The following is a 24,938-nucleotide window of genomic DNA, read 5'->3' as shown; positions in this document are numbered from 1 at the left end:
AATGTAAAGTTAATCTTTTTATAGATCAGGGCCTAAAAACCCAAGTGCCTTCTGGGGCCAGAGAAGCTACTTCATCAAGGCTCTAGGGACTGGCAGAAGGGGTGGTAACAGATGAATATGTGCCCTAAGAGGAAGCCATTATTTACCTCCACCTAATCATTCCTTATGGCAAGGACTTCTTATTTTTTAAGAGAAATTGATTATATGAACTATTATGTGAAATACCTGGATTTTTAAAACACTAAGCAAATCAAACAAAACCTATATTGACACAGATTTTAAACTACACCCATAACTGTGTAGGAAAAAGAAGTCTTAGAGCTTTTTAGTCAGGCCAGAGATAATGATGAATACTTTAGGAAGGTTATCACAGTGGTTACCTATTGGTGATTTTGAATGGAGAAGACCTGTGGACCCAAGCCATTGACTCCAGGAAGCCTTTTCTGCCCCTTCTACAATTAGGAGTTAGGAAGACATTTAAATAAGTAATCAGCAAGACTTGATGACTGATTAAACTGGCTGTCACATGTGTTCTCTAGGATGCTTTGGCTGGGGGGACAGATTGTAGTTACTTACAGCTGGACTTCCCCTGTCTCTCATAAAAGTATTCTTTGTCCACAATATCTGCACCACCTGCCTCTAACTGGTAGTGGTGTCTCTACAGCTTCACCTGTAATTGCTCAGAAAATTGAACAGTGAGGGGTGGGTGGGTGGGTTAGTTCTTAAGGTTCTTCTGAGATGTGGGGTGTAGTGGGAAAAGCTTTAACCACTCATCTTACAATCAGAAGACTTGGAACCAAGTCCCAATTTTGCTACTTCCTGGCCTTATGACCTTGGACAAATCACACACACCTTGAACCTGGCAAATTCTTCGTCATCTTGGCGCTGTGGCACATGCTGTGTTTCCCGACCTGCAAAATCTCTCTTCACCTTTACCTGACTGTCACTTTCTTGTCCTTAAGATCACAGCTAAAATGTCACTTTCTCAGAGAGGCCTTCCATGACTTTCCCATCTAAAGTGGAGCTTCTATCAGTTTCCTTGGGCTAAGGTAACAAATTTACCACAAACTGGTGGTTACATGTCCAAATTCAAGATATTTCCAGCAGCTAATTCATCTAAAACTTAGAGAAGAATCCTTCCTGGCCTCCTTCTAGCTGCTGATGGTTCCCGGCAATCCTTAGTGTGCCTTGGCTTGCAGCTGCAACACTCCTACCCCTTCCTTTGTGGTCACATGGCTTTCTTCCCTGTGTGTGTCTGGGTCTCTTCATGTGGCCTTCCTATAAGAATATCAGTCATTGGATTTAGAGCCCACCTCAATTCTGCAAGACCTCATTTTATCTAATGACATCTGCAAAGATGCTATGTCCAAATAAAGTCAACTTCTAAAGTTCCAGGTATACATGAATTGAGGTGTGTGTGTCGGGGGGGCACTATTCAACCCAGTACCAACCCCGTTTTAAAATTATCTTTATTGTATTTACTATATTTGTAGTTATACATTAATTTGTTGGTTTATCTTTCTAACATGGGAATTCTATGAAGGCAAGCTTTAAATCTGTTTTATTTATTTCTATATATTCAATGCCTGGGTAATTTTTGATATCGAAAAGCTAGGAGGTCGAGGTTGCAGTGAGACAAGATCCTGCCACTGCACTCTATCTAGCCTGGGTGACAGAGTGAGACCCTTTCTCAAAAAAAAAAAAAAAAAGAAAAGAAAAGAAAAGGAGGGAGGGAGGGACAATTAGCAGACTGATACAATAAAAAGTAATACTAGGAGTATGATCAAGGATTGTCTTCCAAAGGAAATGACATTTGAACTCAGACAAATAAGATGGACAGGAGTCACCTAGAAGGAGAATATCCCAGGCAAAGGGAAGAGTATGTGCAAAGAATCTAAAACAAGAAAGAGCTTGGTTTGTTCAGGAAAATGAAAAGAGACTGCAGTGCCGCAGCTGAGTGAGTAATAGGCACAACGGTATAGATGATGAAGTGACAGAGTAGATAGGGCAAGATCATATAGGGCATTGCAAGATCATGGTAAGGCTTCTTAATTACATTGTAAGAATCACTCCATTAAGTGGAGATGGACAGGTAGAACTTTGGTAAAAGATAATATAATGAATTGAGATTTGAACATCATTATTTTGCAGTATCTGTGTGGCTATACTTATTGACTGGATTTTTTTAAATTTAATTTTAAGTTTCAGGATACATGTGCAGGACATGCAGATTTGTTACATAGGTAAATGCGTGCTGTGGTGGTTTGCTACACTTATCAACCCATCATCTAGGTATTAAGCCCAACATGCATTAGCTATTTATCCTGATGCTCTCCCTCCCCCAAGTCCTCCCACACAACAGGCCCCAGTGTGTGTTTTTCCCCTCCTTGTGTCCATGTGTTCTCATTGTTCAGTTCCCATTTATAGGTGAGAACATGAGGTGTTTGGTTTTCTGTCCCTGTGTTAGTTTGCTGAGGATAATGGCTTCTAGCTACATCCATGTCCCCGAAAAGGACATGATCTCATTCCTTTTTATGGCTGCATAGTATTCCATGGTGTATATGTACCACATTTTCTTTATCCAGTCTATCACTGATGGACATTTGGGTTGATTCCATGTCTTTGCAATTGTGAATAGTGCTGCAGTGAACATGTGCATGCATGTATCTATATAATAGAATGATTTATATTCCTAAGAACATATACCCAAAAATGGGATTGCTGGTTCTGATGGTATTTCTGGTTCTAGGTCTTCGAGGAATCACCACACTGTCTTCCACAATGATTGAACTAATTTACATTCCTACTAACAGTGCAAAAGTGTTCCTGTTTCTCCATAGCCTCGCCAGCATTGGTTGTTTCTTGACTTTTTAATAATTGCCATTCTGACTGGCATGAGACGGTATCTCACTGCGATTTTGATTTGCACTTTTCTAACAGGCAGTGATGTCGAGCTTGTTCTTCATATGTTTGTTGGCCACATAAATGTCTTCTTTTGAGAACTGTCTGTTCATGTCCTTTGCTCACTTTGTAACGGGGTTGTCTTTTTCTTGTAAATTTTTTCAAGTTCCTTGTAGTTTCTGGATATTACATCTTTGTCAGATGGATAGTTTGCAAAAATTTTCTCCCATTCTGTAGGGTTTAGTTTAAGTAGATCCCATTTTTCAATTTTTGCTTTTGTTGTAATTTTTTTATGTTTTCATCATGAAATATTTGATGGGTGGATTATTTTAAATGTTGACATAATTCTGAGGAAGAAATTGAAGCTAAAATGCAGGTGTAGGCGGCATTAGAGTATTGGTGGATGAAAGTGGGGATATAAAAGACATATGAAAGAAGGCCCAGAACACCAATATTTAAGGGAAGTAGGAGGAAGAGAAAGCAGGTCCTGAAATAGGGTGAGGAAGGTCAGTACAGGCACTGTGCCTAAAAGTCTTATCAAACAAAGGTATGTTTATCCTCCAGACCCAGAGAATAATTTTTCAGAGTGAAATGAGAACCCACGTGTCCTATCTTCCTATATCATCAATCATTGATGTTATTTTATGGCATAATGACATTAATATATAGTTTAAATAAACATATCGAGAAAGCAACAAGTATTATAAAATGCAAATGAGTTTTAAAAGATTCAATGTGACACACACATTCACACATACATACAAAATAAGTCTTTGGCAAAGATATAGCCCAGACTTCCTAGGAGAACTCGGACATTCATATCCTTTCCTTACAGAGGTGCTTCAGCAGAAATGTTTGAGACATACTAAATGAATTATAACTTATTCTACACAGCTACTCCACAAGGTAGATATAATTAACTTGATTTTAAAGCTATCATTAATGAAGTTCAGAAAGTTAAGTAACTTCCGTGACATTATTCTGTTAGTTACTAGGTGATATTAGAATTTGAATCCAGGACTCTGCTTCCAAAGTCTGAAATCTTTATGTTTTATAAGGAGGTGAGCTAGGAGCAAGTATAAAGAAAGAGGACATGGTCAATAATATAAAATACCAAGCAGTGCGAGTCGGATGAGGACTAAAAAGTTACCTTGGCACTTGGCCTTGGGTGACCGTAGAACCTAAGTTAAAGGACATTGAAATATGTTGTATACCACAATGACATACAACTGTTCACCTACTAGAATGACTAAAATTAAGAAGAACTACCAGTGGATAACGTAAGTGTTACCAGTAGGAATATTTGCTAAATGAATAAACACATGGTATCCTATGACCCTTCAACTTTATTCCTAGGTAAATACCCAAGAGAAATGTCGTATAGAAAACAAGTAGGGATTGTCCTTGACTTACAATGGGGTTACATCCCAAGAAACCTATAATAAGTTTAAAATGCATTCACTATACCTTACCTATCAAACATCATAGCTTAACCTAACTTACCTTAAACAAGCTCTGACACTTACATTAGCCTACAGTTGCACAAAATCATCTAACACAAAGTCTATTTTATAATAAAGTGTTTAACCTCTCATGTAATTAAGTATTGTACTGAAAGCGGAAAACAGAATGGTTGTATGAGTACTCCAAGTAGAGTTTCTACTGAATATGTATCACTTTTGCACCATCATGAAGTCAGAAAATTGTAAGTCAGACATCATAAGTTAGGGGCCATCTGGGTATAAAATATTTATTGCAGCTTTATTAATACTAGCCTGAAATAGTAAACAACTCAAGTGTCCATCAGAAGTAGAATGGGTACATTTTCATGTATTCATTCAATGGAATGCTATACAACAATAAAAAAGTGAAGTGTTGCTACGTGTAACAATATGAGTTAATCCCACAGATACTTGTTAAGAGAAACCAGGCATGAAATAGCACATACTACATGGTTCCATTTATATGAAGTTCATGAATGGGCAAAATTAATGATGATGATGCAAGAATACTTTAGGTTTCAGGGTAATGAGTGAGCCTTGCAAGGTGTTAGAAAAGTTCTATACCTTGATCTTGTTTGTGGTTACATGGGTCTATACTTTATATGGGTCTATACTTTATATGGGTCTGTGTGTAAACTTTAACTATAATTTAAGGTGAGTGCACCCTACTGTGTGAATGTTAAACTTCCATCTAAAAAATTTTTAAGGTGATGGTAAAGGGAAATCCCAGGTAGCAGTTGTTTTAATAACCTTTCTGTTATAACCTTATAAAACTATTCGATCTTGCAAATCATGTAGTACATGTATTCCTCTTAATGACTATAAAATTAAAAATTAATGGGGAATTAGTAAGAAACATTATAGATATAGATGTTAGAAGTAATAAATGGAAGAGCAAGTTCCGAAATAGGTTACCGAAAGGACAGGTGGTGGGAAATATAGAGAGGACATCACCTTCCCACTACAGTGAAATTCTCTAGGGGCTTTTTGCGTAACAGGGTGCCCTTTCTCATAATGGCTAGATTTGGTTAGAGTCTGATGCAAGTATTCTGAAATGCTTTTGAATGATAAGCCAGAAAGAAGCAAAAAATAAAAAATAAAATTATAGAATGTTAGAGCTGTAAGACAAGGTATATTACATTTCATCCAGCCCAACCCTCTTATTTTAAAATGGACTATGTTGCATTTACTCTTTGGAAGTCACCCAGTACAGTACAGAGTGCTCTGATGTGGTGTTTCTTTGACAAAGGAGGGACGCCTTTACTGAAGTTTCATTAATTTCCAGAATAAAGCATTGTTAAACGTGAACTTTGTACAATGCTTGGTCCGTGATCCCTATCAGCATCTTAACAATTAAATGTTTCTGAATGTCGGAGAAGTGGAGATACATTCACTAAAATGTGGTAGCCATTTCAGTGAAAAATATGGCAATGAACAGATTTTAAGGTACCATGCCACATCTTAAATTGCATTTATCTCCTGGATGAAAAGGAATGTCTTATTCCCACTTTAAGATATATTAGTATATCTCTCTTAGTGTATATATATTGCTTATATCAATGTAATTACACTGTTCACTGTGGAGAGGAAGTATTCTAGGTGAGAAATAATAGTGGAAAGGGGTAGGGATGGACATATTTAAGAACTATTTTATTTATTTATTTTTGAGATGGAGTGTCGCTCTGTCATCCATGCGGGAGTGCATTGGGGCGATCTCAGCTCACTGCAATTTCTGCCTCCCCAGTTGAAGAGATTCTCTTGCCTCAGCCTCCCGAGTAGCTGGGATTACAGGTACCCGTCACCACGCCCAGCTAATTTTTGTATTTTTAGTAAAGACAGGATTTCGCCCTGTTGGTCAGGCTGGTCTCGAACTCCTGACCTCAGGTGATTCACCCGCCTTGGCCTCCCAAATTGCTGGGATTACAGGCATGAGCCTCTGCGCCCAGCCCTTAAGAACTATTTTTAAAATATACCTGATAGAATTTGAGAACCAAGTACACAGGATAAAGAAAAAAAGGGAGTCAAAATCTTGAGTAACTTAAACTATTGAGTGATACACAGATGCTGGAGTAGCGGGAGTACTTTAGTTGAAGAGGAACAAAATTTCAACTTGGCACCTTGTAGTGCGTGCTTAGGCTTCAGTATGTATCTCTGATCAACTTGCATAATAGTTAATGAATTATAAATAATGTTCTTCTGTTACCTGTATCTCTCTTTTTCCTATGGATGATATGGCTAATTTTAAAAAGTTGAATATTTCATATTATTGATCTCAACAAAGATAGGCCTCGCTCTTCGTTTGTATCCTCATTCCCACTTTGCAGAACAAGCAATTGTGTTATAAAATTTGTGGTGAAAACATAAAAACAATAGGCAAAAGGGAAGCTGGTATGGAACTCATGCCTTGATAATGGCATTTGCTCATTTTTGCATCTAGATGGTCAACTCTTTCCCAGTAGGAAACATTTCATTGCTCCATAATGTCTTCCATAGAGCCCTACTCAGTGCTCGGTAGTTTCTGCCTGCTAGGGAAGAACTAGTTTAATTGGACTGTAGAGAGGTAATAAGAATGCTTGTTCTCCAAAACTGAACTGGGGACAAGTCAGCATTCTGGATTATTTTTAAAGTAATACATGTTTTGAAGATACCTGTGGCCATTTATTGAGGAAAGAGTGAATGACATTTCTGTAATTATTGTGGATTCTTGAAAATAGACAATAGGATTTTAATCATTTTCTGACATTTTAAAGTTTTAAACCTAATACCATCTGACCTTGACTTAAACAGAGCCTAGAAACTAAAATTTTATTTTATGTTTGTCACTGTTTACTCCTAAAAACTAACATTTTACTTATGTTAATACAATTTCTGTTTTATTAGGTGCCACGGCTATCAGTAATTGACATATACTATAGCTAATAATGTATTTGTTAAAGTAAATCACTTTTAATGGGGCTACCAATAAGTGAATGTCTCCAATTCAAACTTAAATTTTAAATCATCGGTTTGTAAACATTTCTAAATAAGTTAGAACACTGCATATAACAAATGTTTATTCACCAACTGTATATTAAATTATCAGATCTTAGCCAATATGCTCAGTGCTAGAGATACATCAATAAATAAGATCCCTGCCCTCAAAGTGCTTAAAATCTGAACTTAGAATTCATGAAATCCAAATTATAAAGAGTTGATATTATTTTTAAGACATAAATTATACCGTATATAAAGCTATAATAATTTTTCCAGTCAATAGCTAAATTGCCATAATAGTCTCATGCAAATCAATGGGAATACTGATAAAGCTCAGTTATTTGTAATTATTGAAGTAAGAATTTTCTCTAAAGACTGAAGACTGAAATTTCTACACAGATGTAAAATTAATAAAAATTGTGTGTGGCTATCCAAAACTTCATTATACTAACTATTTATATTTGCCCATAGTCTGCATTGCACTTTTAAAATTCTTTCTCTCTTTTTAGTACTGGTTGTCACCACTGCCAAGATAGTGCCTCCACTGCTAATCTCTATGACCTGCGCTACCACCTCCACCTCCCTGTTTTCTCTTTCTTTTGATTTCTGCCACTTCTCCAGAGAAAATTCACCTTCATTCAAAACAACTGATTGTCTATGGGTGTTCTTAGGCAGTTGGCATGCTCTTTTCTTTCTGATCAGCCAATTGTGGAATACCATTAGTTATCTTTGTGCCCTTTTCATCTTTCTTCCTACTTGCTGTTCAAGAGTACTACCTTTGTGTTAACTTTCGTTTATGATGGAGGGAGGGGGTTGTGATAAACACTGGAGTGTGTGGCAGGATGGGCTATCTTGACGTCTGGAGCATTCTGGATACTTGAAGTTGCTGAAAGGCTGATCTATAGATATCCAGGATATGTAATATGATTAAAGTACAGTTGAGCTTCCAGAAGTCCTTGTCTTACTCCAAATATTGTTTTATGACCTAGGAGAACCCAATTTTCTATTTGGGACTTAACTCAGGTGAACTGTCTGTATAGGTAGTAATAAGTGGAAAGTGTTCAAATCTCCCCTAAAATTTCCGCCATTTAGATTCTGAAGTGAACTTTTATGTAGATCTTGACTTGTCCCTTGATTTGCCTTGTTTTCTTCTACACAGTGCTCCTTTATTTTATTTCCTATTTGCTACTGGATTGTCTGTATCAGGACATGTTTTTTTAAGATAACCACTTGAATTTTCTGTTGATAATTGTTTTGTCACCTATTTTGTCAGTGAGAGAATATAAATGTTAGTGTTCACATAAATGGAAAACCAGTTTAGTAATTATTCATTGAAAAGACCACAGTTTTACTCACCAGTGAGGTTCATTGGTTAGCTTGGACCAAGTGTACGGGAACACTGGTATTAACAGAAATATTTTTGAAAGCCATGTGAAAAAATCTCAATTGTGTCTCCATAAATTCAGAGAACTCATGATAGCCCTTGCTTGAGTTTCAGAAGTTTTCATAAAGCAGCATAACGACAGCAGAGAATAGCAGAAAGAGAACTGAGCTGAGGTCGGGTAGGCCCAATGCAAGTTTTGTCATTGGTTAGCTGTGAAACCTTTGTTACCTTTGCTATCACACAGGACAATAACATAAGACTATTATGAGGAGTCAAATGAAATAACCTATCTGTAGAAATCACAGAAAAGCCTACCACTGTAAGAATCCAGTAAATGTTGATTTCCTCCTCATTTAGTTAAGTCAAAATATTACTTCAGTGTTCCCACAGTGTTCATTTTAGGACAGTTCTAGAATTTATATGCTTATTTCTCCAATTCTGGTAATACTGGATTTTCTTGAAGGATCTAGTTTATTTTTATCGGTTTGGGAGTTTTTTGTTTTGTTTTGTTTTTTAACTGACCTACTCAGATAATGAAGACTCTTACACATCATAAATGTCTTGATATTTCTTCTCTAACAGTCACACAAAATAAAAACAGCTCTTGCAGAAAACAATTCAAAGTTTAAAACATATAAAAATTTTTAGGCATTTAATTTAATTTGAAGTAAAAGTTTGAATTGAGAATGATTATAAAACTAATGTATGCCATTTCTTTGTAATAATTGTTATAATTTTCTTGCATAATTCTTAAAGGGGAAATGGTGCAAAGAACAGCATAAGAGAAGAGTATGGTAATGGTTGTAGGAAATTTATTTCATTTTTCATTCCTTAAAAATCTAGATAAAAGATAAGAACTGTTTTCTTTAAAGACCTATAGGCATGTGTTTTATTTTTAAATGTTAATCAAATTTCTGCTATACTCCTTTATTTTAACTATGTCAACTGACTGATCAAATAATTACCAATAGTAATTTAAAAGTACTTTCTATATTTAAACAAATATTAAGGTAACTAAGTGGTAACTCAGCTAACGTGGCTTTTTAATGATAACAAAATATATTAGATATCCATATGTTATGTAAAACCTTGTGTAAAATATCAGGCTGCTTTTCCCAGCCTTGCTTTTTTTTTTTTTTTTTCTTTTAACATCCTATTTATAAAGATTAAAAAGCCTGTGGGTGAGAGTGGGGGATGAAATTTAGTATCCCTTAAAGCACTTTGCTAATGCTTTGATTCATATATATGTGCTCACTAAATGTTGGATCTCTATGGGGTAGCATATTTTCTATCATATGTTAGAAAATACTAATTCACTTTTTAAAATAGTTGTACGAGATATGAAAAGGCAGAACTGGTGAGTTAGTAGCTGCTGCTTTTTAGGCATGCCATGCTATCAAACCAAGATAGAACATTATCAGTAAAAATGTTTGAACAAAATCCTAAAGACATATAAAGGAAGTCACTTTATGAAAAATGTAACTGCTTTTCAACATCTTTACCTTTTCTTGTACTTGCCCAAATTATGACTATGATGCATTACCTATAAACATAAAGTGTAAAAAGTATAAGCATTTGATATATTTGTGCATATGTTGCATTTTCTTTTATTATCTCTATTCCTAGTATAATTCAATTTAGGCCAAAATGTTAAGTTTAGTCGTGATTTTATATTTCCTTAGGTTAACTTGAGACATGTGAACAAGTAAATTATTTATGTGCTATATAATCCCCTACCTACTAGGATATTTACTTAATAGTGGTTTTGTGGCTTAGGAAGCAGAGTAACTAATTAGAGTAAATTAATGGTACACACTGGTTGCTCTGTGTTTCTGATTTGCTTTGGGCTGAATCTTTATGTTGCTCAAGCATTGTTTCTTCTGTGTAGCAGTTGCCTAAGTTCATATGTCGGAGCCTAATCCCCAGAATGATGGTATTTGGAGATGGGGCCTTTATTTGGGAGCTAATTGGGTCATGACAGTGAAGCCCTCATGACCGAGATTTGTGCACTTAGAAGAAAAGAACAGAGAGAGCTCGCTTTTTTTCTCTGTGTTCTCTGCCATGTAAGGACACAATGAGACGACGACCATCTGCAAACCAGGAAGCGGGTTCTCACCAGACACCAGATCTTCTGGCACTTTGATCTTGGACTTTCCATTCTCTAGAACCATGATAAATGTTTGTTGTTTAAGCTACCCAGTCTCTATAATAATATTTGTCATAACAGCCCGAACTGACTCAGACACATTTATTCCTCATTTATTAGCAAATAAACCAAAATCATAATATTTTTCTTGCTTTCTATCTGAAAATAATGCATTTCCCAATTTTATATGCCAAAGACCTATATATTTTATTGTCTATACTTCTTGCCTGCTACCCCAAAGCAGAGAGTCTTGTATATGTTTGTTTATTCATACATCCCAGGCCTTCTCAAAATAACCCTCAACCTGAAATAGAATGTGATTTAAAATAACAGAACCTTGGCTCTGGAATCAGGCATGTGGCAAGCACACAGAATATATATGTTGATGGAATCTCAGTCATGAGGGCTTCAGTGTCATGACCTAATTAGCTCCCAAATAAAGGCCCCATCTCCAAATACCATCACTCTGGGGATTAGGCTCCAACATATGAACTTAGGCAACTGCTAAACAGCAGAAACAACGCTTGAGCAACATAAAGATTCAGTCCAAAGCAAATCAGAAACATAGAGCAACCAGTGTATACCATTAATTCACTCTGATTACTCTGCTTCCTAAGCCACAAAACTACTATTAAGTAAATGTCCTAGTAGGTAGAGGATTATATAGCACATAAATAATTTGCTTGTTTACATGTCTCAAGTTAACCTAAGGAAATATAAAATCACGACTAAACTTAACATTTTGGCCTAAACTGAATTATGCTGGGAATAGAAATTATAAAAGAAAATGCAACATATGCACAAATATATCAAATGTTTATACTTTTTAGACTTCCTGTTTATAAGTAATGCATCATAGACATAATTTGGGCAAGTACAAGAAAAGGTAAACATGTTGAAAAGCAGTTACATTTTTCATAAAGTGACTTCCTTTATATGTCCCTTAGGATTTTGTTCAAACGTTTTTACTGATAATGTTCTATCTTGGTTTGATAGCATGGCATGCCTAAAAAGCAGCAGCTACTAACTCACCAGTTCTGAATAATTAGATAAAGGAATGAAAAGATAATCTGATTTGTAAAATGCTCTCATATTGAAATACCTTCTCCCTCTTTTTTTATCTTTTTATAGATCATGCAACACTTTTGTACTTGGGAAAGTGTTCTAACTGAAGCAATTATGCAATAAAAGTAACCTTGATGTTGGCTTCTCTGTCAACTTTACATTGGATGAAATATTTGGGAATTGTGCTTTGTAGTTAAAAATATAGGTGTACGTAGCAGGGAAATGATAACTCTCTCAATAATTAAGGACAAGCAATCACATCCTCGATGTGAAATGGGAAGGAATAGTAATTTTTTTTTTAAATTTTTAAGAAACATCTAATGTCACTCCACTTAGAAAAATACATTAATTTCTTTTATGTTGTCAGGCAGAGAAAGTATAAACTTTGGACTTTGCACAGTAAGGTTAGGCTATGGCCTGTGAGTTAATAAACACTATTGTTAGATTTATATAGAATTCTATTAGTCTTGCTCAGTTTCTCTTCAATTCTATCTAACAAGGTTTCCTTTCCAGCTTATATGTATGCTTATCTAAGTCCAAGGAATTCCATGAGAAGTTGAATCGAAATGTTTTCAATTGATAACTTATGAAGCAAAAACAGCAATTTCCCACTATATATTTCAAATAAGTTTATTGTACAATTTTGAAGTGACTGTAGAGTCTGAATTATATTCAGACCATGTATCTGTTGTATTCAGATTCTGGCCATGTATCCACTACCAAAATAAAATGAAAAAATGAACATAGTTTTGTCACAAGTTAATTGTTCAACAACAATAATAACAACAACAAAATTATCTAAAATCTGAATTTTCCGAGTAATGACTCAGTACCATCAGTAAAGTAGTAGAATGCAAACCTCAGTGTGCTATCTATGTAAATAATTTAATTATGTTCACTCCAGTTATAGAGACATTTTTGTTTCCACGGAATTCGTAAACTATCATTACAGAACTAAGAAATGTAACTTTGAAAATCCAAGTCTACATGTAAAATTTAGTTCAAACTTTGTAATATTCAAATGATCTTGATGTTTCAGCTTGATATTTCAGCCAGCCTTTGCACTCGTTGTTCTTCCTTCAAATAAAAAGACTTTATATACTTCTAGAGAATCTCCTATACAAGCAGGAAGTATGAGTATGTGGCTTTAGTGATTTTTGGAGTACATGCTAGCATCATTTTAAGTGGTTATTTTAAGTATTAAAAGTGGTTATTTTAAGTATTAAAAGTGGTTAGAAGCACAGGCTTTGAAGTCAACAAACTTGGCTCAAGTCCTGAGTCTGTTGTATCTTAGGTATAGCTGTGTGACATCAGTGGTAAGAGCTGTAATGTTAAGCAAGATGCTATCAATAACAGCAAATGTTAAGATTTGGAATTGACAGAACATTCCTGACAATTAAATATTCTCTTAAGGGACAGAGTAGAAACACTAGTGAAAAAGATGCTAGCCCAGGAAAAAAAAAAAGAACATAAACATGCTATGTGAGCACAAGGTAATGAAGAAAAGATACAGAAAATGCAAGAAACTAAGTATGGCATTATTCCAAGTGGCACATGATCCAGGCAATCTCTACCAAGCATAATTAAGCAGGAAAAAAGAAATAGTCTTTCCTTAGGTCTGTGTCCTTGGCAAACGTATTTACTTTTATTAAGCCTCAGTTTCCTTCACTATGAAATAAAACAGCAGTGATCTCTAAATTGCACAGATTATTTAAATATGATGAAATAATATCTCTAGGGCCTTTAGCACAGTACCTGGCACATGAAAACCATTCATTAAATGGTAACTATTATTATTGTTGCTGTTACTATTTCTTATAAAAATAAATCAGTACTTCTTTGGCTGTGTACCAGATGAAGAAGACTAGTCTTGGTGTTAATGACTCATAAAGATCTGTTTCTCAGAAGATGACTTTTTAAAGAAAAGAGAAAAAATAAAAGCATACTAAAATAGCTCTATAAAAATTCTGTAGTGCAGGCTAATTTTGCTTCCTTTTTTAAATTTCAACTGTTTTATATATATACACACACACATATATATTACATATAGTATATATAACATATATGTATATATTTTAATTGTGTATGTAATATATTTCACATATATGTATATATATTACTATATGAAGTTTTTCCTACTATCTAAATCTATTTTAAAGATAATTAACTATTGAAGAAAAAATAATGGCAAAGTAGTGTGAGGTTTGCAACATATATAAAAGTAGAATATATGCCAGGAGATCAGGAGAGAAAATAGTATATTCTTGTGAGGTTTTCATTCTATATATGAAGTAGTATACTACCAACCAATGTCTTTGATAAACATAGATGCAAATATTCTTAATAAAATATTAGCAAATCAAAATGATAATATATCACGACAGAATGATAGCTATCCCAATAATGCAAGGATGACTTAAAATTCAAAAGTTAATCAATGTAATTAATAGCAAACTAAAATAAAAAATATTTTTTATTTGGGAGGCTGAAGCAGGTGGATCGCCTGAGCTGGGGATTGCAAGACTAGCCGAGGCAACATGGCAAAGCCCTAACTCTACAAAAAGAAAAAGAAAAAGAAAAAAATACAAAAATGAGCCAGGCCAGTGGTGCATGCCTGTATTCCCCAACTACTTTTGAGGCTGAGATGGGAGGATTGCTTGAGTTCAGGAGGTTGAGGCTGCAATGAGCCAAAATTGTGCCACTGCACTCTGTCCTGGGCGACAGAGCCAGACCTTGTCTTAAAAAATAAAAATTAAAAAATAAAAAAAGGGAAAAAGAAAAGAAAGAAATGTTTTGGATAATTTCTATAGGGAAATATAATTAACAAAATTTAATATCAATTCCCATTAAAAACTCCCAGCAAACAGCAAAGTAAGAAGAGAAGGAATGTTCTTAACCTGATAAAGGTATCTACAAAACTATGTAACTAACATGATACTTGTATTAGTTTGCTAGGGCTGCCATAACAAAGTAACACAGACGGGATGGCTTTAACAACACTAATTTTCTCACAGTTTGGAGGCTACAGTCTGAATTGAAGGTGTCTTTAGGGTTGACTTCATACTGAGGCCTCTCTCCTCGGCTTTTAGGTGGCCATCATCTCCCTTTGTCTTCACATGGTTTGTCTTCTGTGCCTGTGCGTGTCTGTGTCCAAAATTTTCACCTCTTGTAGGGACACCAATCATAATGGACTAGTACCCATTCTAAAGACCTCATCTTAACTTAATTACCTATTTAAAAACTTTATCTTCAAATACAGTTACATACTGAAGTACTGGGGTTTGGGACTCCAACATGTGAATTTGGAGAGGAAACAATTTAGCCCATAACAATACCTAATGCTGAAAAACTGAATGCTTTCCCCCTAAAATTAGAAAACAAAACAAGGATGTTCATTTTTGCCACCTCTATTTAATTGTGTGTGTGTGTGTGCATATATTTCTCCCAGCAAGTACAATAGGCAAGATAAGACAATTAGAGCATTCTAATTAGCAAATAAGTAAAACCTTATTTATATAGAGATGACATGATCCTATATTTAAAATACAATGTTATCTACAAAACAGCTACTCAAACTAACGTAATTCTGTAAGTTTACAGGGTACAAGATCAATATATAAAAATAAATTGTATTTCTATGCGTCGGGAAGGAATAATCAGAAACTAAAATTTAATAAAAATATAAATTACAATAATATCTAACATATAAAAGAATTAGGGGTAAATCTTTTTTTTTTAATGTGTGAAGGAGATGTATGTGCACAACTACAAAACACGCTGAGAGAAACTAGAGAAGACCTAAATAAATGGAGAAAGACACTGTATTCATGGGATGCAAGAGTGAATGTTGTTAATATGTCATTTCTCCCCAGGTTGAGATTCAGCTTTCTTTTGTAGAAATTGACTACCTCATCATAAAAGTCACATGGAAATGCAAATGACTAAGAATAACCAAAACAACTTTGGAAAAGAATAAATTAGAACCTAACACTACCCTTTTCAATAAATATAGCTACAGTAATCTAGATGATGTAGTATTGGTGTAAACATAGACAAATAGATCAAGGGAACAGTTTAGAGAGTCCAGAAATAGACTCCATCATATATAGGCAAATACCTAAAGGCAATTTACTAGAGGAAAGATGACAGTCTTTCAACAAATGGTGCTGAAAAAATATTGGTACATTATTTTGGAAAAAAAATCTCAAAATATGCTGAGTGAAATTGGACACAAAAGAGCACATATGCCTATATTTATATAAAATTTAATAAATGCAAACTAATGTATTAGAAATAGATCAGTGGCTGGGCGCAGTGGCTCACGCCTGTAAGCCCAGCACTTTGGGAGGCCGAGGTGGGCGGATCACGAGGTCAGGAGATCGAGACCATCCTGGTTAACACAGTGAAACTCCGTCTCTACTAAAAATACAAAAAACTAGCCGGGCGCGGTGGCGGGCGCCTGTAGTCCCAGCTACTCGGGAGGCTGAGGCAGGAGAATGGCGTAAACCCGGGAGGCGGAGCTTGCAGTGAGCTGAGATCCGGCCACTGCACTCCAGCCTGGGTGACAGAGCAAGACTCCGTCTCAAAAAAAAAAAAAAAAAAAAATACAAAAAATTAGCCGTGTGTGGTCGCGGGTGCCTGTAGTCCCAGCTACTTGGAGGCTGAGGCAGGAGAATGGCGTGAACCCAGAAGGCGGAGCTTGCAGTGAGCCAAGATTGCGCCACTGCACTCCAGCCTGGGTGACAGAGCGATACTCATCTCAAAAAAAAACAAAAACAAAAACCAGATCAGTGTATGCCTAGGGTTGTAGGGGTGGTGGTGGTGCAGGGAGGTACTACAAAGGGCACGAGAAAACTTTTGGGGCTGATGCATTGTTCATTATTTTAATTGTGATGATGGCTTCATAGGTGCAAAAACCTATGAGGTCAAATACTTTATGCACCTTTTATTGTCTGTCAATCATACATCAGTAAAGCTGTTTTATAAACAAACACCTACTGTGTTCAAACTCATGATAGAATCTGTACAGGATGCTTGCCATGTTCTCTTTTTTACAAAAATATACTTTAAAATAATTATAAGAATGGATAGGATCAAATTGTTTTTAAGAAGTTGACAGTTTTCAAAGACATTAAAATTAATTTTATTTAAAAGTTGAGATTTATGAGAAAAATTCTTATAATAAAATCTTATTTTAAAAGTTCAGAGGAGGAAAAGGTTGTTTATGGTTGAAAGGAATAACCAGGTATTAAAAAATAGGAAAGTCTAAGAATCTGCCATGATCAGAGTAAGCAGGTAGAATTTCCAGGTATTCATGACAGAGTTCTACCACATTTTGAAAGGTAAACATGAGTTCAACCTGGGAAGATGAGAAAGAGAAATTGTAGATAAAAGGAAGAGGAAGAACAAAGGCAAGAGTCCAGACATGAAGAAGTATGTTTAGGGAATAGCAGTAAATGCATTTGGATAGAATGTTTGGTATACAAAGAGTCTTATGGAAGATAAACTTAGGAAGAGAAGGTGGGGCAGATGGGACTTGGGTTTCCTCTCTGAAAGTTTATTTGAATCCCCACAAGCAGTGCTAATACTCTCAACTCTGCATTCTCCTAGTATTTTACTCCATACCCTGCTACAATACTTGTCACATTGTATTGCATCATATGTCTAGCTTCACCCTTAGGCAGCCTTCTATTAGAAAGAACTACATTTGGCTCATTATAAATGCTCAATAACAAGGGATGTCCCACTTTAAAAAATAGGAAAGTCTAGGAATCTGCCATGATCAGAGTAAGTCAGGCAGAATTTGAGCTGGTCCTTTAAAAACTGACTAGTTTTGGTGGTGCGCAGTGGTTCACGCCTATAATCCCAGCACTTTGGGAGGCCGAAGTGGGTGGATCACGAGGTCAGGAGATCGAGACCATCCTGGCTAACAGGATGAAAACCCATCTCTACTAAAAATACAAAAAATGGTGCCATGCCCTGTAGTCCCAGCTACTCGGGAGGCTGAGGCAGGAGATTCCCTTGAACCCGGGAGGTGGAGGTTGCAGTGAGCCAAGATCGTGCCACTGCACTCCAACCTGGGCGACAGAGTGAGAGTCCGTCTCAAAAAAAAAAGGGGGGGGTCATTTCAAGAATAATAACTTTTATAATTTTTAAAAGAATAATTTACCTGGAGTAAGAGTATCTGTAATTCTGTAGTAAAGTGAGGGAGGAGGGTGTATATATTAAGGAGCACTGAGAATTGAGGTTTAGAGGAAAACTAATATTTATCATTAGTTGTTATGTAGCCCAAGCAAGTGGGGACATATGCTGTATATATAAGTTTTCTAAAAAAGTATTTACTCTTCATTTCCTTCATTAGCTGGCACAGTAGAGCTCTAATCAATCAGAATAAGCAGAGAATTTTATAAATCATTTTAAAAAGAATATCTCAAATACTTTTGAGGGGAAATATATTTATTATTCTTTTCTGTTAAGTTGTATATATATCAAAATGGAATTGAGAATAGTATTATATTTGCTATTGGCATTATATTCGATTGTCATTATGAGCCTGTGGTGGGCCATGGAGTAAAACGACTTGAGAAACAGTGACCTAGAATGTTAGCACTTTGAGAGGGGACTGTGTTTGATTTAGCTTTGTAGGCAGTGGTATGGTGTTCAAGAAAGAATGCTGGGCCGGGCCCAGTGGCTCAGGCCTGCGATCCCAGCACTTTGGGAGGCCAAGGCGTGAGGATCACGAGGTCAGGAGATCGAGACCATCCTGGCTAATGCGGTGAAACCCCGTCTCTACTAAAAATACAAAAAATTAGTCAGGCGTGGTGGCGGCGCCTGTAGTCCCAGCTACCAGCGAGGCTGAGGCAGGAGAATGGCATGAACCCAGGAGGCGGAGCTTGCAGTGAGCCGAGATGGCTCCACGGCACTCCAGCCTGGGCGACAGAGTGAGACTCTGTCTCAAAAAGAAAAAAGAAGGAATGCTGGTACTGCAAATCAGGATACCAGAATTTGAATCCCAATTTAAATTTAAAGCTTGTTTAAGGACCTTTAAACATGTTAATTATCCTATAGTTCTTCCTTCGTTATTTACTAAATTGGGGTAAAAACAATAATGACTTCACATTATTAATATATGAGTTATACACAAAAGAACGAGGGAAAACATGTAGCTCCATGCTGGTATACAGCAGTTTTCTGCCGTCATGTACTTCATCTTGCCCAGCACAATAGTTTGTAGATAGTGGATACTTAAGCACTCATTCATACTGAATAAATCAACGTACGAACAACTGAGAACCTTTGAAAAATTCCTTTTTTTTTGTTCATGTTCAACTTAATGCTTTCAGAGAACTGACTTTGAAAATAACCTTTTTTTCTGGTAATCTCTGTGTTTGAATAAAAAAGCAATGGTGAAACTCCATCTATTTTTAGGTTTTGTAGCCTTAAAAATGAGAGAGCTAAATATGCTGGGAGATTTTATTTATTTTGTTTTATTTGGTCTCATTTTATTTCCATCTTAAGTTAATGAAATTTTGGGTAGTCCTGGTCACATGTAATACCTAGTCCTCCAAGTATTCTTTGTGCATCCCTTTTATAGCAATGTGCATTGTGACAGCTCAGCCTCCTCTTGCTGACTAATCTCCTGTACAGACAGAAGCAATTCCCATAATTCAGATAATAACCTGGAACAACTTTCATGGTTTACAAAAGTAGATTTGTAACTGATCTTCTTATAATTTAGAAAAGGAAATTAGAGTTTAATAAAATATCAAATCATACCTTAAGAATAGAATTTTGGATGTTAAAACTATTCTGAAAGTAAATACAGTTTTAAACAAGAATCTGTACTGATTTAGTTGCTTCAAAGAAAACATATTGAAAAAGAATTTAAGTTAGCATATACTTATAGATTCATAGAATGCTTAAAGCTCAACATAGTCAATTATAATTTGGATTACACTATTCTATTACCTAACAACCTATTTAAGTTGATTAGAACAAAACTATTAGGTAAACTTCAACACAATCCATATAATAGAATCTGAATTAGAAAGGCTTGAATTTATTGTACCTACATTTATGAAGACTTTATGGAAATAGATGCACCTTTGTGAAAAGACAGAACATGAAATGTTAAAATGATTGCTTTTTTATCTTTTTTTTTTTTTTTTTTTTTTAGCTAAACCATACCATACTCTTAATTCATAGTTCCAGTGCTTAGTGCATAGAAGGTGTTCAAGGAATAATTGTGGAATTTAGGAAGGTTTAATTTATGACCTATAATAAAGGTCAGAATAAATGGTAAAGTTAGACAAGAAAGTCAAGGAAAATCTAAGCATAATCGCTAATAATTCAAAAGCTATGTTGTGGTGTGTTCTAGGAAGGTGAATTTGTGGACTTTATTTTTTTAAGGGAACACATTTGTCAGGAAATAATGTTACATGAATTTCTATTTTCTGCTTTAAATGCTGGCATGCCTTCTTTTTAATAGTGTGTATTACAAATGCACCAAATCCAAGACTAAGTAAACAGAAAGTTGAATCAAGGTACTTCTCATTTTAAAAATTATTCTGGAGTCTTGGAGTAGAAAGAGACTCTGGAGTTGATTTTTTCCAACTTCCTTCTATTATTGATGAGGGAAGTAGAAGGGGAAAAGGACTTGTTCACTGTCCGTAGCTTAAAAAAAAAGATTTTTTTAATTCTATACTTGATCAGGCGCAGGAAGGTACTCAATGAATAATTTCCAAGAAGAAAGAGTCACTTCAGCATAAGAGACACATATTGTAGATTTATTAATTTACAGTCAATATCAATTATAGTAATAAATTGGTAATTATTAATAATTATTAATTTTAAATTAGCATGTTGGGTCTTATGTAATTGAGGAATCAGATTAAGGTACATCTTTCATTGTGAAATTGAGATGTTGGGAACATGCAAAGCCTCACTGCAGATCCTAACGAATTTACCACAGGGATGCTGCCCTACCAATACACTTGAGTAGAAATTTTCAAGGGGAGTTGAGGGACATGTCCTTGGTAACAAGAGGATTGGGGAGGGGCACATTTCACTTGAAATTTAACAACATTTTGTCCCGTGGTCTTATTTATTTTTGGGCACATTATTTATTTTTTAAAATAAATTCAAATAGCATTAAAGGCAGTCATGTTTTCTTTTTAAAAGAGAGATTTTAAGGCATAAGTCAACTAGTTTTCTCCTCTGTGCTTTTGGAATAAACCATTCATTTTTATAATAAACATTTATTGATCACCTCTATATTCCAGGCACAGTGGTACTCTCTGAAAATATAGTCAAAAAGTTGATTCCTGTCTGTAAGGGGGAGCCAGAGTTTATTCATTGAGAATTTATAGCCCAATATTATTGCTCCAAGTTTCCCCCTGCCATCTACACTCATCCTTGCAATATTTGACACAGTAGTCATTTATTGGAGAAAATACGAAAAGATAGAAATTATAAAGAGTCTTTCACTTCACTTGCTTATTTACTCAGCAAGTATTTATTGAGTACCTACCATGTGCCAGTCACTAAGCTATGTGCTTGGGTTACATTAGTGAGTAAAACAGTCAATGATCCTGTCTTTGCGGGGGTTATATTCTAGGAGGTGAGACTAATAGCCAAAAAAAAAAATGCAAATACAAAGCACGTTAGAAGGTGATGTGTGATGGTTAAAAGAGAGAGAGAGAGAGAGAGAGAGAGAAAAGTAGAGTTGGGGAATTATGTGTGTGAGAAGAAAATTTAAAAGCAGGATGCAATTTTAAATAGTGTGGTCAAGAGAGGCCTCATTGTGACTTTTGAACAAAAGCTTGAAGGCACTTGAAATAAAAATCCAAAGATTAAGATAATTATAGAATTTGAATTTTTAAACTCATTTTAAGTCCATTTTGTTGTCTGTGTTACTTCCTGGCAAGAGGCTGCAGGTGATGGGTAAAGTCAAATATTTGATTTATCTTTCTTTTCTCTCCCATTAGCTTTGATTTACACAAGGAGTGGTATTTCCACTATTTTCTACTTTGCTAAAATAAATGTATTTCATGGGATTTTTACTCATCAATGATAAGAACACAGTTTACTTTGCGAATTTCCTTATGAGAGCCTAGAGCAACATGTAGCATAATTTCATATCATGCATTATTTCTTAGAAATATAAAAATCCATATATTGCCATTTTTAGAATGACTCTTAAAGTCGTATCAGTTTAGACAACAAGTCAACTTACTTTCCCATGGAATCACTGAGTCATAGGTTTAGATAAGAAAGCATTTACTTTCTTAATATTCTTCATCGATTTTAGCATATTTTAAAAATAGAAGTATCTGTTTTTTACAGATTCTGTTTCTGGCGTCTGCATATGCAAGTCCCCAACTCGCTGAGGAGAGCTGTTCAGCTGTGGCTGCTGTCACACATTATCTGTACCTTTGCCAGTTTAGCTGGATGCTCATTCAGGTTGGTACCTCATTCCCTCTCCCCGCCCCTTTAATCTTATGATGAATCTGGGTGGAGTGGTCTTAATGTCTGATACTCTGTACTGAAGTAGAAGTAATTCCACATGTCCATCACTGCATTCTTAGGATATAAATGCCAAATAAAAACACCCTGTAAGCTGTACAATGGTAAAGAGCATTGTGAGTTTGAAGAAATTACAGAAATCCAGTAGGATTTGAAACAAGGGAGAGGTTAGAGATGAAGTCTGCAATGCGGGCCCTATAAAGCACAGTAGGAAATTAGAACATTTTTCTAGGAAAAGTAATAGAAGGTTTTTAAGGAGTGACATGATAAGATTTAGATTTTAGAAAGATCTCCCTGTTTGTAGTGAATATGAGACAAGAAAGGGTGGATAGGCAAGCCAATTAAGTAGATTTAGCTGTATTCAAGGGGAAATCATGGTAGCGTGAACTAGGGAGGTGGCAGTAGAAGCAAAGGGAAGAGAACTGCTTTGGAGATTTTTTAAAATTAGAACTATAGGATGTAAAGACTGGTTGTGAGGAATGCAGAAGTTGGAACCCAGGATGCTCCCCAAATTTCTGGCCTGGGTATCTGGTGGATACTGGTAACTGAAATTATGATCGCTGAACAATGGGGAAAAGCTGGTGAGTTTCGTTTGGGACATGCTGAATGTGAAGTGCCTATGAAACCTCCAGTGGGAACTTTGAGGAGACGGGGACACATGAAGCTAAAGCTCAGAAGGGAGGCCTACATTTTAGAAATGCACTGGGAATCACAGCGCTTTGAGAAGCCAAAGCAGGCAGATCACCTGAGGTCAGGAGTTCAAGACCAGCCTGGCCAACATGGTGAAACCCCATCTCTACTAAAATACAAAAAATTAGCTGGGTATGGTGGTGGGCGCCTGTAATCTCAGATACTAGGGAGGCTGAGGCAGGAGAATCATTTTAACCCAGGAGGCGGAGGTTGCAGTAAGCCGAGATGACGCCATTGGACTCCAACCTGGGCAACAAAAGCGAAATTCCGTCTAAAAAAAAAAAAAAGCACTGGGAAGTTATTGGCTTAGAGTTGGAAAATGGAGCCATTGGTTTGGAAGAGATTACTTGGGGAGAAGGTACTGAGTGAGACCAGCAGAGTCCTAGCATACTCACCTGAGGAACTAGTGCATGTTGGCAGAGAAATTTCAATTCTTTTCTAACTAAAATCCCAAATTATCTCCATTATTCTTTGTTGATTTGGTTGATAAATGGCTGATATGGTTGATAAAGAGGAGGACAGTGCATAGTATTAACGTCACTAATTAAATGGCTCAACTAAAATGCTGCATTTGATAATGCATTCTGTGTAATGGTATTGTTAAGTTTTCCATGTGATACAGTTTCATATGCATTTCTGAGTATGCATGTAAACTATTTTATGAAAACAGATGCATTCAGTCCCTTGCATATTCTTTTTTCTTGTTGAAGAAGAAGGTTGTAGGACTTGATTATGTAGCAACAGTGAAATAATGGTAAAAGGAGAAAGAAAGTGAGGTGGTGATATTATGAGAGAATACCACACAGGCTCAAGGAAGGGTTGTTTTCCCCAGTATGATATGATAGTAGTGGGGGCTGAAGAAGAGGACTGAACTATTTAGCTAATAGAACTAGTTGAAACAAGTGGCACCCTGGATCTGGGTTTGAATTCTGGCTCGGCTACTATCTGTGTAAGCTTAATTGAACTATTGACTCTCTCCAAGTTTTGTTTCTAAATCTGCATATAGAGATAATAATTCCAAACTCATAGAATAATTATTAATATTTTATAGCTCTTTCAACGGTTTTAATCATGGACAATTTATGGTGTTTTCAAGCTCCCCTCTCAAAAAAATTTACAAATAAAAGTGAATTTAAAGCATATAACATAAAACTTACATATCTGCTGAAATTAGAATAACATTTGCAAGATTTTCTGATGGCAAAATTCTTTAAGAGTTTATCTGAGTTAAACTTTTTAAAATGTGCCCTATTTATGTTGTTATCTATCTGCCTAGATTGAGGTCCCCAGTGCTGTGCTAAAGGTCTTTGTCCATGCCCCTGACCTATTCAGAATTTTTGATTCATTACTTGGATGAAAACACAGGAAATTGCTTATCAGATATGCATGTGGTACAGAACTGAAAGGACAGCTGCAACAGAGAGCTGCCTGCATTAAGATTACAGGTAGAGCTAATGAAGAGAAACTGTACTGTGATAAATTAAAAACTAGAATGAAAGAGACATCATCTGATGGAAGTTAATGTAAATTACTCAAAATTATAATTTAACATAAACTTGGCAGCAATTAAATATGTGACCAGAATGCTTAACAAGAACAACTACAGTAACTGCAAAAACAACACACACCTAGGTTGCATTGATAGCAGTATGGAAGCAGACATGGTTACACTGTAATCTACAAAATTCAGACTATTTTGGGACACAGCAACCACTCTCATGGGTCATGTTTCAGCAGGAACATTAATTATCCA

The 24,938-nt window shown here is 35.7% G+C and overlaps 1 protein-coding gene across 5 annotated transcripts in view; it reads left to right on the top strand.

Moving 5' to 3' along the window:
- Positions 1-24,938, top strand: part of ADGRV1 (adhesion G protein-coupled receptor V1) — a 593,679-nt gene that overhangs the window by 369,872 nt on the left and 198,869 nt on the right. For 4 of the 5 annotated variants that reach the window (XM_050795448.1, XM_050795446.1, XM_050795445.1 and 1 more), the window contains one exon: positions 22,316-22,432. The exons of the other annotated variant lie outside the window; for it this stretch is intronic. In XM_050795448.1, the coding sequence (XP_050651405.1) occupies positions 22,316-22,432 (117 nt within the window). The remainder of the gene's footprint in view (positions 1-22,315; positions 22,433-24,938) is intronic. 5 annotated transcript variants of the gene reach the window in all.

Source organism: Macaca thibetana, chromosome 6 (assembly GCF_024542745.1).
Source record: "Macaca thibetana thibetana isolate TM-01 chromosome 6, ASM2454274v1, whole genome shotgun sequence".
Lineage (NCBI taxonomy): Eukaryota > Metazoa > Chordata > Mammalia > Primates > Cercopithecidae > Macaca > Macaca thibetana.
The sequence above is the reverse complement of the archived record's forward strand: the minus strand, read 5'-3'. Positions and strand labels throughout refer to the sequence as shown.